This window comes from Abramis brama (assembly GCF_963993115.1).
Source record: "Abramis brama genome assembly, chromosome: 12".
NCBI lineage: Eukaryota > Metazoa > Chordata > Actinopteri > Cypriniformes > Leuciscidae > Abramis > Abramis brama.
In genome coordinates, this window is record NC_139974.1 from 2755556 (window position 1) to 2772357 (window position 16802).

Genomic DNA, 16802 nt, shown 5'->3' on the forward strand with positions numbered 1-16802 from the left:
AGACATCTCCATATATAATATTTATTTAATGACTTAATTTGAGTAATTCAGCCCACCAAACATATTCAAATGCCTTTGATTGTAGTAACATTTACAATTAAATTCTTTTTTATTTAAAAGCAATGATGCATCGCCACTTTTAAGTGTCAAATGAAAAGCGTCGTGCCCTTCGGTAGTAGTAAATATAAAAAGAAATAGACTTAGCCCTCACACTGTTGAACAAGTCCTGATCCTTAATAAAAAAAACCTTTAATTTATTAATTTACCCACAAAATAAGATGTTAGCTCCCCAGTTCACAAGCACTTCACCATTCCACACAATTTTCGGTTCTATACGGTTATCCGGACCACACGTGTGTCTTTTAGTCCCGTGTCTGTATAGTCATCCCTGATTGGTCTTAACCCCAGTGACGGGTAGGTTTAGGGGCGGGGTTAGGGGTAGGCCATCGTGTGGTCCGGATAACCGTATAGTACCCAATTTTCTTTTATTTTGATTATATATGCCTACATGAGCCTTGCCTATGAACTCGTAGGATCAGGACTGAGGCTAAAGTTTATGTGAATAAGGCTGCATTTGTAGATCAAAGCAGATTCATAAATGAATTCATACAATTGTTTGTTCATACATTGTATAAGAACTACATCAACACTAACACATGAATTATGAGAATTAATTGTATTGCTTTGTGGTTTACAAAGCACAAAGTGATTTATTAAATGGGAAAAGAAAAAAAATGGGAAAAAAATGGTCTTCTGGGACAGAAAGGCAGCTTTTCCACCTTTTGACCACAAGATGTCGTTAGTGTGCAACGTGTTGAAAAACTTCGAGTAATGAATCATTTTGAGATACAGTCGAGGGGGAAAGCCCCAGTGCTTCACAAAGCTTCATTTCACCATCACTACCAGAGGGTGAGACAGGAACGGGAAAACCAGAAACATAGAAAACAGTGGAAATGCTCAGGAACGCAGTGTTACACGTACAAGACTTTGCAGGGAATTAATGTGAAAACCAGGCTATATAATAGGGTGAGTTAAACAAGGTAATGGGACACAGGTGGATGCAATCAGGGATGATGAGTCCAGGCAGAGAGTTATGGGAAATGTAGTTTGTGAGGGAATGACAATAGTCTGTTGTGGAGTGCCCTCTGGTGGCCCTCAAGGGCACTCCAGCAGCTGACCGTTACAAGTCTCACCTGTTCTTTTCTCTTCCCCGTTTAATAACAGGTCTATCAACCAGAACAGAAAAATGGCATTCTTATCATTCTGTAAGTTACACACACATGTGTGTGTGATGATCACTGTGGGTTTGTGTCTGTTGATTCTGTTGAATGTGATTGTGTCTGTAGAGGCTCTTTATTCTCCATCAGCTGATCCAGAGAAGGTCAGACTAACATCTAAACCTGTAACTAAAACACAGACAGTCAAATGTGTGCGACATTATTGCATTATCATACTCTATTTACTAAGTTCTCAAAGAATGAAGGGGAAAAAATAGAGAAATAACAACCCCAGACATATGATAACATTGGACGTAACATCAACACTAAAATATAAGTGAATTTAACTCAATGTATATGAATTTACAGTATTCTTAAATGGTTTAAAATAAAAAAACTGTTTAAGGCAATCAGTTTCCTCAAATGGTTTGAGTTACCGTAACTTATCAGGTTTTACAGGGCACCTTTTTGGCTTTTAACAACATCTGTGATGAAAGGGAAGATTCTCAAAACTTTTAAAGCAGGAAAGGTTATTTATTAAGTTACACATTTAAATATACAGACAATAGAATGGATCAACTGCATACTTTATAGTAAATATTAAATAAATTTTGCTTACTGCTTAATTGCATATTCCTTCAATTCACAAACAGTGCAAAAATGACTATCTGCCCTCATAAGACATAACTGCTCACATTCACACATATCTGATAATCAGCAACTTCACAGTCACAGTGAGGTAATGAAAAAGACTTATCCTAAACACGGAATACATAACAATACGACTGTAAAGTCCATCAGACATTGTGCTGCTCTAAATTTTTAAGATAAATAGCACAAAAAGTAACAAAACTACAATATTACCAAATTCCATTTCAAAATACATTATTAAAAAGATAGACCAATTGTTAACTTTTTTTCCATTCATATCTATATTTGGAGAGCCTCTTGCATTCAAAGGACGGACGTGAGCTCGACGTGATTATTTTTTTAAAACTTGCGTTTACGACACACGTCCTCAAGACTCCGTCGCTATGGAAACAAAGACGATAACATGCGAGCAAATTAACTTCTCGATAACTTCTTGTGAAATTGTTTATATCAATCATCAGTTTATAAAAATTATATCAAATCATGTGAAAACTATAAAATATATACAAATAATATAAATGTGAAATAGTGCAAAGGCAATTGAACTTCATACAGGTTGAACTTCGTGTATCTTTGATATCAGAACATGAGGACGCGATTCCATCAGAAATTTCTACAACCGCATTACAAGTAACATGCATTACGTAATCAGATTACTTTTTTGATGTTACAAGTAAAGTAATTAATTACAAGTAATGTGCATTACATAATCAGATTACTTTTTGATCTAACAAGCAAAGTTTAACTGTGTTAGGACTTGCTTGATGCTGCAATATTTTTTTTTACCTACAAGAGTCTCCTAGGATAGAAGGAATGGGTGGATATTCCGGAGCAACTTGGCATTTCTGACTGACCATTGGCCATCTTGGTTTGGAGGGGGAGAAAATCGACACACAACGGCTTGCTTGGTTGCAGTGTATAGGATGTTGCACCAGGGTCCACTGAAGAGGCTGATGTGCAACTATGCAAACAAAACCCGTGCAAATTCAAGAAAATGCTTTTTTAATAGCTGTCCACTGTAGTGACCTCTGTGCATGAAAGGGTTAAAGAGGTCATGACATGAAATTAGACGAATTACATTTGCTTGATGCAAAAACAGTATTGAAAGCTATTAAAAAATACAAATGAAAATACTTTTATTACTTGTCATCATGTAAGACTTTGTGGCTTAAATTATACTTTACTGACAATAGGAAACTCTGCAACAGGAAGATGTATATATTTTGATTGCGCTGAGAAGGTCTTTTACACTATAAAACATAATATAAAAATGAATTAGAACAAAACTGAAGAGCTGTGTAACTATAGCCTACCTTTAGTTTGCTAAAAACTGATTCTGGAGAATCTGGACAGGCAAAATTATAGATTAGTATTAAAACATTTCAAAGAAAAAGGTTTAGATAGACAAGTTGAAGTGCTTTATGCATGCATGGGGACATTATAAGTAATATTATGGGCTGTTTTTATCCATTTCCTGATCCTTTCAGTGCTTCACACTACAGTTGAGACGATGGCGGTGATGCAACAAAGGTTGTTGACAACCACAAATGATATAAGAAGAAGTAAAGCAGGAAGAGTTTGTCATTCACAGCTGCATTATCGGCATGGCACCTCTATGGGTTGAACGACCAATTTGCGACAATACGGTTTCGGGAAACAGTCGTGACTAGCTAGTTGATTTCTTCAACGATGCATCATACTATGGTAGTGAACCAGCGAGTTACGTCGTTGTACGGGAAACACACCCCAGTTCATCATTGACCTGTTCCTGCAATCTTGAGCTCTCAAACAGAGTTGAAGCTGCTGAAAAATATCTGAGTGAAACATAATATGTCTTTAATGCTGGACTGGCTGTCAGCTCCAGTGTTTCTGTCCTCCACTGTGTATTTTAATGCTGATGTGTTTTGTTGTAGAACAGCGCCACCATGTGTCATCAGCTGATACTGCGGCTCTGAGCTTCTCTGATGCTGATAGTGATGTTGGGATGTTTTCTCTTTCTGTAGATGATGTTTTGTCCCGGGGCTCGATATGCCTGGATGACATGGTTCAGGGGGACACTATCGCTCGACTGCACTGTCTCTCTGTCGTGTTCAGAACACCTAACAGTTTCACATGAGAAAAGAGCAGATATTACACACTTTACACAAATATTCTCAAATGACTTACAATCCCATGTGATAAATATTAGATATTTTAAACTATTTTCTTGAGCTAGCATGAAAACTATATCCAGTGATTAAAAAAAGACTTATTCACAAATGTGTGTATTTTTCATCTGCAGATCTTTCCAGTAAAGAAGAGCAGAAAAGGGCTCCGCTAATATTTTCTCCAGGATCTGAGCAGCTTTGACACTAGATCAGGGGTCGGCAACCTTTTTGTCATAAAGTGCCATTTTTAAGTTTCCGAGTTCATCACTGTGCCACAACACACACATAGCCTATATATATATATATATATATATATATATATATATATATACATACATACATACATAGGCCTATACATATACACACACACACTCATATAAATACACAAACATTTTACATTTTCATAATGGCTTACACAGAAATAGTACAGAAATTTAAATATTTCTCTTGAAATTTGTTTTAGATTTAGATAGTATTTATAACTCCTAGATGCACCGATTACAATTTTCTAGGCCGATTCCGATTTTTCATTCAGTTTGACCTGGCGCCGATACCGATTTATTTTTTTCTAACCACTTTACAACACACAGAAATATATATATATATATATATATATATATATATATATATATATATATTATAAAATATCATATCCTTTTACCCAAACTGAATAATAAAAACAAGTTTAAATAGATTTTATATACATATTTTTGAGTCTTCATTTTCTTTTCTGACATAACCTAATCCAGTTCTTGTTAAAACACACTAGACATGCACATTCTGTGCATTTTAGGCACTTTTGTTTGAAATCATATTTATTTTGTCAATCAAATGTGTGCTTTCACTTTAATTGACCGTGAGCAGCGCAGACAAAATAGACTAGGCGGCGAAACCCTCGCTTCACTGCTGCTCACGCGACGCTCCTGTTGGGCGCTCATGCGCTGCTCCCGGTGTGAATGCACTCATTGATTAACATGCACGCCGAAAAAAATATGCGTGAAACGGCCGTAATTTTTCAACATGTGCGTTCCATGTGCACATGTGATGCTGGTGTTGCGCGATGGTAATCATGCTGAGCCCGAGACTGAGTGCATTTGACCGGCATAAAATCGGCATATGTCAGACTGACCGGCCGGTCGCCGGTTATGGCTGATCACGTGAAAATCGGCTGATTTCGGCCACCAGCGGATCAATCGGTGCATCTCTAACTTAATAAAATAAGCTTTTTTTACTACGAGGAATTATTACATCAAAATGTAGATCTGTATGCAGGTAGACTACTTTATCTGAATGAAATACACTTCTCGCACTGCCTCCGCGTGCCAGTGTTGGCACGCGTGCCTTAGGTTGCTGACGTCTGCACTAGATGATGAATCCATCCCCATCTGAGACCGATATGATCATCACATATCATAACCACAAGATGGAAAACATTTACATTTATTTATACATTATACTTTATACTCTTGAAGTACATCTAACATGCAGCACCTATTTTGGTTTAAAAAAATAATTGTGAAAAGTCGTAGAAAATATGCATTGTGGCAAGTGTCGCAAGTTCATATACTGTATAAGAACGACTGATCCCTCAATCACCATCTTTATCTGCCATCAGATCACCACAGTAAGAACTAGATTCATGTTGTTGTAAAGTTTTCTTTCATCGAAGCAGAGACCAGGAGACAGTTGGGATCGCGTTCAACGGAAGTTATTCTTTATTGAGAACTCCGCTGTACGTTGCTGTAGTACTTCCAACATGATCTGACGTACATAAATTTACATTGTGTCTTATAGGCATTTTAGGAGGAGGGACTTTTGAAGGTGGAGACAAATTCAAACAAAGCATGTAAATGAGTATACAGGTTAAGGAACCCGCCCCAGACCGGCAGTCTCAATCCAATCAGCATAACCACTCAAATGCATATGTGCTAATCCAATCAGCCAAACGATTCAACGTCTGGACTGTGGCTCTTGCTCCAAGAACCATTAAAGACAATAGGTTAGCGTCTCCGTGATCTGACTCATTTAACTTACAAAGGAAAAGTAAGTTATAATTTATAATCTAAATTAAAACCTCAAATGCTAAAATCAGTATTCTTCACCGTGATGTCATGTAAGGAAGCATATCTGAAATAGATTCTTAAATTTGTAACCCTTCAATGTCAAACTCAATTTGCTACTGAGATATAACAATGTCTTGGTATTTTGTAATTTTAATGTTATTATTAATAACCTTTAAGTTTTGACTTGGTATGAGCAGATTTTATTCATTCTTTAATTAAAATACTTAAACTTATAATGCCTTCATCACTCCAATATTCATCAATCTCCATTTGGTCCATGTAGTTTTTCATCCATTCCTTTCTCATTTTTTTAAACCATAATGGGGGAAAAAAAGAATGATTGTATTTTAAATATCATGTTGCATAAGAATAAGAAGAAGTCAAGCTCACAAAATAAAAATAAAAATTGCTTTCCTAGTTTTTGTTTGACATTTTGCGCTTAAAAATGCACAAGTTTATCTGTAAATGTTGATTTTACAAGTTTTCTTGGGCCAAATATAAATAATATTTCTCTTGCACTTTGGAATGAAAACTAGAGTCATGTCTGTGAATCATAGGAGATGCAAGAGCTGATTTTAAGACAGATATTGCAGAGCTTATGTTTTTCGATTCAAACAGCCACAATTTCATGTAACTGTGTATGAAAATAATAATATTAGCAAGTTTTTAAATTTTTACATTGTCAGAACTGGTGCACTACTAGCCTTTCTCAACTGAACTGTGTATGAAACGGATGATATGAGCTCGAGCAGATCTGGCAACCATGATTTACTAGCAGAATGAAAGTGATACTAGATTTCCCAACTTCCATATTTTTATCAACTCGTGATGTTTAAAGCTGCTTATGCAGGGATTTGAGAATCTGTGTCTATAACCTTTGATTCTGATCAAGGAGAGTCTTCAGGTGAGACGCATAAAGCCTTACATTACCTTAAGCAGCCATGAAATACTTAAAGTATCATAGTTAAAGTTCTTAATGTAATATGAAGTTCTTGATCTTATTATTCAAATCCTTACTGTCTTTGTTGGACATATAGTTTGATTATAATTGTCTGTGTAAATCAATGTCCAGTATAAAGAGTTCTGTTACAACCTCAACACCAGAATAACATCAGATGAGGAGGGTTTTCTAGAAATAGCAAACATGGACATCAGTTTACATTGTTTGAATTTTTTCTGTTAATGATTTTAAACTGTTTAATTAAACATTTCAAGAAAATATAAACATTTTATTAGGGAAATAAACAAATATTGCATGCTATAGCCACGTTAACAGTTTATAGTTTATAAGTGCATTTATTGCAGTATTTGTGGGTCCAGTAGAAGAGCATTATCCAGTCGTGTTTCAACCCTCTCCGTCTGCTCAGACATGATATTTTTATTGCTTATAGACATAAAATGATGCTAAAATGTTAACATGAGCGGGTAAAGTGACATTAGCTTATCAAAATTCAGCGCAAACAATGTTTTGGAAAAGCAGCAGGAAATTCAGTCATTTTGGGCCTCAATAATCAGAAAAAAAGTCCTGAATACATTTTTTTTTTTGTGATACATCATCATACATTTCAGTAATAAAAGTTTACATCTTACGTACGGTGCTCGGCAGTGATCAAAAAGGATTTAAACAGTGAATTTTGAATCTCTTCTTGTAAACTCAGAGATGTGGATTCAGACGGCAATTAAATTACCACACGACCTGTTTGTCAAAAAACAGTAGGTACTAATTTGGACAGGGATTTTTACGCGGGTTGGGTGAGAAAAAACACTGATATTATGGATTCGGACGGCACTAAAATCACCGATTTACCCCTGTAAATGTTTACAATACCGGACGAGCCCATGAGAAACAATATTAGCGTCCGAATAGGACTTAACTGACAGTAGCATATGCTTTCACTGGCCTTTAAAAGTGCTCTTTTATTAAATTAATAATATAATAATAATATAATTAAAATTCTAACAACAATCAGTGTGATTGACAATTTTATTCTTTGCATGAAAACACTTGAATTAGCCTAATTGAACACTGTCTGGGTGTATTAAAACTTCAGAATTATATTCGTATAGACCTGCAACAGTGATAAGGTAAAGCCAATAGTGGTCCAGACCAACCTTCCGAACGTATGACTTACAGAAGGTAGCCTATACTTAACTAAGAACATTTCGGGAAACGCGTATTAACGATAAGGTACAGCTTAAGGTGTAACTTAAGAACGACGTAGCGTTAAGAAGGTTTCGGGAAACCCAGCCCTGCAAGTTTTGCAAGTTTTGCAAATTAATTTACATGATCCCAAATCAACTTATACACCAGAAGTATAATGATCTTCTTTTTTTTTCTTAAATTATTTTACTGTCCTGTAAATTCTTCATAATTTTTCCAGGTTGTGAGTTTTATACTAACACACCAGATGTAATATTTTATTAAAAAAAAAAAAGTATTTATCATATTCTTGCAATTCATCATTATCACAGTTTTTTTCAACCAATAACATAATGGGGGAAATGTCATGATGGAAAGAGAATAGAAATATGAGACTTATTTTTTCTTCAATACATATATAATCAAGATTGTTGAAAAAAAAAAAACTTTTTGTAATGTATTGTATTTTGTAATAATTTTGTAATGTATTGTATTTGAGTGTGTGTGAATGAGTGTTTCTGATCTCTTACTCGAGCAGCTCCATGAAGACTGAATGAATCATGGACGACACACACACATTCAGACATGGAGATTCTTCTCCAGGATTCAGGTACTTCAATCTTCATATGATCTTAATGTTATAGAAGACTCATTTTCTGCACATAACAGGGTGTTGTGTGTGTTTGCCAGGGTTGGTATAGTGATCTTGGTAACATTGTTGAATACTGATCCATTATTATTAAATAATTACACAGGAACAAATGCGTAATGTACTATTAACATTATAGTAAGTATTATTAACTAGCAAAAAACATCCTTAAGAAGGAACTACTATTGGATAATAATTAGTTGTTCCTTTAGAAGGATGTAGTAACACTTGAGTTATTACTATCCAAAACCGTACAAAAAACTCAAAAGCGTACAAGTGACTTCAGTCATTACTAGATAGTTATCATGTTTTTCACTTTAGAATACTGATCCAAATAAATAGTAGTTCCTTTTTAACTATGTAGTAACACTTGATTCATTACTAGTGGGTTATCATGACATTCACTTTAGAATTAATTATATATTATGCATTATTCACATTAATTATGAACCTGTATATAGTAGTTCTTAGTAGTCTTCAGTGAGGTATGAAAAAAATAGTAGTTACTGATTAGCTAATAGTGAACTACCACACTCGACTAAGCGCTATTACTTACTAATTCGTTAATCAGAGTTTCTTGCTAGTTAATAGTTACTAGAATATTAATAGTGCATTACTCATTTGTTCCTGTGTAATTATTCATTAATGACGGATCAGAATTCTAAAGTGTTGCCGTGATCTGTTGTCTCTATCATATTCTGGTGCCGGGATATACAGTAGTTGGAGACACTCAGAGTCTTTAAACACTGTCCAAAGACACACAGATACAGTAGACAGCTAGATGATATATGACATTATCCTTGGACAGTCTCATCATTTTTCAACATACATTTATTTGTATGCCTGTTTATGTCGTTTTATGTAACTTTGCATAATTTTCCTGTACAGCATTTTGGTCAACTTTGGTTGTTGTAAAGTCCTTAACAAATAAAGTTGGTATGGTATGGTATACGATCTTAGACAATCTTCTCATGTGGGATTTATTTTCATGTTAAATCAGCCAAGTTGATTCTTGTCTCTATTCTATTAAAGTCAGTTTAAGGGTGACAGATCAATCTCACCGGAGCCCAGCTGTGTGTCCATGAAGAGTGACGCGTCTATGGGAGAGCCAAACAACTTTAAGGGAAAACACTCATCAACTGATCTGAGGTACAACATTTGATAGATAGATAGTCTATATAAAGTTTATCTACATGTAAAATTAGCAATATGAATTCTTGTCTATTATGTATATCTGTTATTTTTAAATTGTCTGTTCTATTGAAGCCAAAGTTGCAGACAGAAATCAAACCCACCGGAGTCCAGCTGTGTGTCCATGAAGAGTGACCGGTCTATGGGGCAGCCATTAACATTTAAAGGAAAACACACACCAACAGATCTGAGGTACAACATTTGATAGACAGATACATTTACATTTACATTTAGTCATTTAGCAGATGCTTTTGTCCAAAGCGACTTACAAATTAGGACTAAATTAAGCAAGTCATCGTGGAGAGGCAAGAAACAACGCAAGAAGTGCTCAAAATCCGAAGTTCAGGCATTGTTCAGAGTAGCATAAGCCTGATAACCGAGGTTTTAAAGGAGAAAGGATTATTTTATTTTTTATGCGGTTAAGTGCTCACGGAAGAGATGGGTTTTCAGCTGTCTTCTGAATGTTGTCAGGGATTCTGCGTTCCGGATGAGGATGGGGAGAGTGTTCCACCAGCAGGAACTGTGAATGAGAAAGTTCTGGAAAGTGATTTTGTGGCTCTCTGTGATGGAACCACGAGACGTCGCTCTTTGACCGATCGCAGGCTTCTGGTAGTGGTGTAGACTCGTAGGAGTGAGTGTGTGTGTGTGTGTGTGTGTGTGTGTGTGTGTGTGTGTATGAGTGAGGCTTCTGGTAGGGATGTAGGCTCGTAGGAGTGAGTGAAAGTAGGAGGGAGCTGAGCCTGTGATAGATCTGTAAGCAAGCGTCAATGCCTTGAACTTGATGCGAGCAGCGAGAGGTAGCAGTGCAGAGAGATGAACAGAGGAGTGACGTGGGCCCTCTTGGGCTCGTTGAAGACAAGATGAGCTGCAGTGTTCTGGATCATCTGTAGAGGTTTAGTTGCACATGATGGAAGTCCAGCCAGAAGAGCATTGCAATAGTCAAGCCTAGAGATGACCAGGGCCTGGACGAGGAGTTGTGTTGCATGCTCAGTTAGGAAAGGCCTGATCTTCCTGATGTTGTGCAGTGCAAACCTGCATGATCGAGCTGTCTTTGAAATGTGATCTGTGAAGGTCAGCTGGTCATCACATGTGACCCGATCTGGCAAAATGAGTCGGAAGTCCCAACGTTCCATTTTAAGATATGGGCCGATTATGTGGAAAAACAATGAAATAATAGATTTTTTTTATAATTATTTTTGTGCTAAATTTCAAAGAACAGACATTCAAAAATAATCCCCTAAAGTTTCGTAGTCCAGATAATTGAGTAAAGGTATTTAAATGACTATTAAAGTTTACAAAGTTTTACTAAATTCGCTGGAAATGAATATTGCTTTTCCCATTTGACAATGGGACGCCCGTTTCGACTGACCGGCACGCGATTGGTCCAGCCATCCTCCTGTCAGACTCGTAGCGCTCAGTGTAAATAAGCTAGCAGATCTCCTCAGAAAGATTAAATATTATTAATTTGAGAAATGTCGCTGTCAAAAGAGAGCAAAGTCGCCAAAAAGTCGCCAAAAGCGTTGAACTCACTGGAGGCTTCTAACCTAAGCTTTGCTGCTGGTCATCAAGAGTGGCTCAAGCTAGTCAGTGATTTTTTTGGATCTGGAGACGTGTCATCCTCTGATGACAGCGACAGCAGTGACAGCCCTGTGGTATTTATCGTGTATGGATGTGAGTGAGTGCAATTATTCTGTGAGTGTATTTATCTGCAAGGAGAATCCATTACGTGTTTGATTTATTTTAACCCAATATTTAAGTGTTGGAATCACCGTTATGAATTTGTTACACTGTTATTGTCAACTAGCCTACACAAAGATATGATTGCACAGGCTAACATTATTTGTTCTCTGTTTCCTTGTCTCTCTGCCTCTCTCACATTCTCTCTCTCTCTCACACACACACACACACACACACACACACACACACACACACACACACACACAGACAAAGACACACACCCTCTCTCAAGGAAAACTGTAGCACCTCTGTTCAATCTTTCTGATTTTAGTAAATGTTTGTAAAAGTGCCTTTTAAATTATTTATTCAAATAAAAACTTTAAAATAATTTGAGCTTCAGCCTGGTTTAATAGCATATATTAATGTCTTTGGTCAAATTAAGCTGTACAATAAATAGTTTATCCCTTTAAATGCAATGGATTTTGAAAGATATCAACAAAAAACGGGCAAAAAAAAAAAGCTTCGGCAAAAAGGCAGATCGAAGATCGAAAGGCAGATCGAAGCTTCGTGTAACACTGAAACAGTTTAAGCAAATGTGCCATATTGTGTTGAGGCTTCGAAACAATCTGACACCCGTCTCCACGGTGACTCCTAGTGGCCAGAACAGTGTAAATGCAACAAAAAACCTAGGCCAAATATGTATGAAAACACCTTTCACAAATCTATTGGATTTTTTTAAAAAAAAGTAAAATCTTTCAAATGCAATTATCTAATAAGATTATCAAGTGTCTATATGTTCTGTTTATCAAATGTCAGGGTTTGTTATGAATGTCTCAGCTAACAGGTCAATTAGTCAATTAGAGACTATTAACGACCATTATTCATTTTAATTATACTAATGTCTAATTAATACGTCTACAAATGTATAAACTGATCAGAGATCAGGTAAAACCCACAGACACTTGCTCATTGATTCATGGGTTGACAGAGATCATCGCCCCCAGCGGTGAACCATTGAAATTTTGCGAAACAGTTATGACGTAATGAAGCCTCGTTTACTGAAATCACGCGACTCTGGCAGTTTGATACACGCTCCGAACCATTGATTCGGGACAAAAGATTTGTAAAGGTTTCGAAGCTTCATGAAGCAGTGTTTTGAAATTGCCATCACTATCTATGTTCTTGTTTTGAGTTCCATGCGTCGTTATACCTTTGTTTTATATTTGATCACGTTTTGGAATAAACTGCATTTGGGTTCTCACTACTACAGAAATATGAATTCTTGTCTATTATGTCATATCTGTTATTTTTAAATCGTCTGTTCTATTGAAGCCAAAGCTGCAGACAGAAATCAAACCCACCGGAGTCCAGCTGTGTGTCCATGAGGAGTGACGCGTCTATGGGGCATCCAATAGCATTTAAAGAAAAACACACATCAACTGGTCTGAGGTACAACATTTTTGTCTAGAGAGACTAGATCAGCTCTTCCCAGATCTTCTCTGGAGCCGCTAACACAACCACTACACATTTTCTTATGTCTCCCTCATATAAAACACCTGTTTCAGCTCATCAGCTCATTAGTAGAGACTGCAAGACCTGAATAGACGGATGGATGGATAAGTGTAGATAAACCTCATATAGAGAACCAATCTATCCATGTAAAATGAACTGTATATATTCTTGTCTGTATTCTGTTGAAGTGGATTCCCCCAGCAGAGATCACAGGCACCAGAGTCCAGCTGTGTGTCCATGAAGAGTGACCGGTCTATGGACAACATGACATTTAAGAGGAGACAAAAATCAACTCAAATGAGGTCCAACATTTCTGTCTAGACAGACTCATCCTGATAGTAACTCACTGTACTCAGACTATCCATTATTAATAATAGTAAATAGTAACTAGCAACACTTTTAACACAAGTTAACTTCTTGTTTATTGAAGTATTGTTACAAGAGCTATAACACTCATGCAGTCTTGCTGTTGTTCTGAATATCAGCATGATTTTAGCGGTGATCATAAATATAGATTTTCTGATGCATTACATTCTTCATTTGAACAATCTGAAGATCATTTACCAAGATTGATCTTTTAATCTATTCTTTTTTCAGTTGATTAGTAAATAAAACTTTTCTAAAAGTTCACTTATCGCACTATGTTACTTTTGTTACATTTTATAAACAGGGTGTACGCTTTCAAATTCGTTTAATTTAATCACAAAATACAAATCTGTTTTGTCACTCTTTAATGTGGCATGACAGATTCTTTATCAGACGCTTTATCAACCCTTCCTTTAAACGGCAGCAAGAACCAATCATATCTTTATTGCTAGTTATAGCATGAAATAAACATGAATGAACCATGAACACAAGAATATATGTTGAAATATACGGTACAACTCACTGAAATATGTTTCAACCATGGAGAGATAAAACAGCTTGTGAACCAAATAACATTACTATTAGGGATGTATTAATTATTTAATGTATGTTTAAATCTGTTTCAGTTATATTCTTAATTAAAAATGCAGTAATATAATGAAATAATTGCAAATAATTAAAAATTAGAAACTCAAACTAAAATGTGTTTGCGTCAAAGTGTGAAAATTGAATCAGGTCATTTCTTTTTCTATTAAAAGAGTTGATTATTGTTACCATCAGTGTTTCAAAGACTTTCAGAGCCTCTCAGCTCTTTCAGGAAGTTCAGGAGCTGCAGGTTATGGAAGTTCATTAAACCGGCCTTCAGATTTTCAGATTAAATTGAATGTTGATTTATTCTGTCTGAATTCAGTTGAATTCAATAATTTGGACATTGTTACTAATTTTTTACCTTTAATATTATAGTAATGATCCAAGTGAAGCAGGTCCACTGTATAGTTTACTGCATTAGTTGAGAGGTTTTTCCCTACAAAATGTACATGTATCTCAGATATTTCCAGATTTAACTGAATTGAGAAAAAAATCAAATAATAAAATGATCAATATCCAATTCCCAGAGGCTTGTGCAAACGGCCAAATAACAGTTTTACTGATATATAGACCAACAGCACTGCTGCTTGTGTGATATTGTCTAATTATTTAATTAGAGAGTGTTGTTATTTTACTAAAACTTTTCTCTTTATGTTGTAATCTGTCAATCTTTCCCTGGTCGAAATCAGATTTAAATCAGATCTTCTGAAGAAGTTTCAGTGTCTGTATGAAGGAACAGCAAAGCAGGGAAACCCAACACTCCTGAATGAGATCTACACAGAGCTCTACATCACAGAGAGTGAAAGTGGAGAGATCAATAATGAGCATGAGGTGAGACAGATTGAGACACAATCCAGGAGAGCAGAAACAGAGGACACACCAATCAAATGCAATGACATCTTTAGACCTTTACCTGGACAAGACAAACCCATCAGAACTGTGCTGACAAAGGGAGTCGCTGGCATTGGGAAAACAGTCTCTGTGCAGAAGTTCATTGTGGACTGGGCCGAAGGGAAAGAGAATCAGGACGTCCAGCTCATATTTCCACTTCCTTTCAGAGAGATCAACTTGATGAAGGACAAAACACTCAGTCTTTCAGATCTTCTTCATGGCTTTTTCCCTGAAACAACAGAAATGGAAATATCCAGTGGTGAATATAAAGTGTTGTTCATCTTTGATGGTCTGGATGAGTGTCGTCTGTCTCTGAACTTTAAGAGCGAAGTGAAACTGTGTGATATATCTGAATCAGCCTCAGTGGACGAGCTGCTGATGAACCTCATTGAGGGGAATCTGCTTCCCTCTGCTCTCATCTGGATCACCTCCAGACCAGCAGCAGCGGATCTCGTCCCCTCTGAGTGTGTCCATCGAGTGACAGAGGTACGAGGCTTCAATGAGCCACAGAAGGAGGAATACTTCAGGAAGAGAATCAGTGATCAGAGTCTGGCCAATACAATCATCACACACCTGAAGTCCTCGAGGAGCCTCCACATCATGTGCCACATCCCAGTGTTCTGCTGGATCTCAGCCACTGTTCTAGAGGAGATGTTGAGTGAAGCAGAGAGAGGAGAGATTCCCAAGACTCTCACTCAGATGTACACACACTTCCTGATCATTCAGACCAACATCAGACATGAGAAGGACTATGAGAAGAGAGTGAAAGATGAAGACATGATTCTCAAACTGGGGAAACTGGCTTTCCAGCAGCTTGTGAAAGGCAACCTGATCTTCTATGAGGAAGACCTGAGAGAGTGTGGCATTGATGTGACAGAAGCATCAGTGTACTCAGGATTGTGCACTCAGATCTTCAGAGAGGAGTTGGGCTTGTATCAGGGGAAAGTCTTCTGCTTTGTTCATCTGAGCATCCAGGAACATCTAGCAGCTCTATATGCACACATTCATTTTACATATAAGAAGAGAAATGTGTTTGACAAAACCATACAAAGTTTCTTTTCTAAAATCTTAAACCAGAAGAATTATCCTTCATTATCTGAGCTGCATCAGAGAGCTGTGGATGAGGCTTTACAGAGTAAGAATGGACATCTGGACCTTTTCCTGCGTTTCCTTCTGGGTCTCTCATTGGAGTCCAATCAGACTCTCTTACGAGAACTACTGACACAGACTGGAAGCTGCTCCTACAACAAAGAGGAAACAGTTCAGTACATCAAACAGATGATCAGGGAGAATCGCTCTCCAGAGAGATCCATCAATCTGTTCCACTGTCTGAATGAACTGGGTGATGATTCTCTGATGCAGGAGATCCAACATTATCTGAAATCTGGAAAAATAGGAGAAAACAAACTCTCCTCCTCACAGTGGTCAGCTCTGGTTTATGTGTTGCTGACATCAGAGCAGAAGATGGATGTTTTTGAGCTAAAACAGTTTGTTGGAGCCAATAATACAGCAGATGAAGTTCTTCAGAAGCTGATGCCTGTGGTTAAAGAGTCCAGATCAGTTCAGTAAGTCACTCTGACAACAATCATTACACTGATAAAACATGATCATATTTATGAGTTTAAAAATACAAAAATGGTGTGCACATCCCAAACACCCAGATTGGGCGCAGGTGCAGGACAACTGAATGATATAGACAAATAAAGAAGT

General features: G+C 36.8%; 1 protein-coding gene across 1 annotated transcript in view; it reads left to right on the forward strand.

Annotated features, from left to right (window-relative positions):
• LOC311093928 (uncharacterized protein) overlaps positions 1-16802 on the forward strand; it is a 773523-nt gene that overhangs the window by 225994 nt on the left and 530727 nt on the right. Inside the window, exons 3-4 of the mRNA XM_084131602.1 lie at positions 13436-13549; positions 14891-16657. Coding sequence (XP_083987728.1) covers positions 13436-13549; positions 14891-16657 — 1881 coding nt within the window. The remainder of the gene's footprint in view (positions 1-13435; positions 13550-14890; positions 16658-16802) is intronic.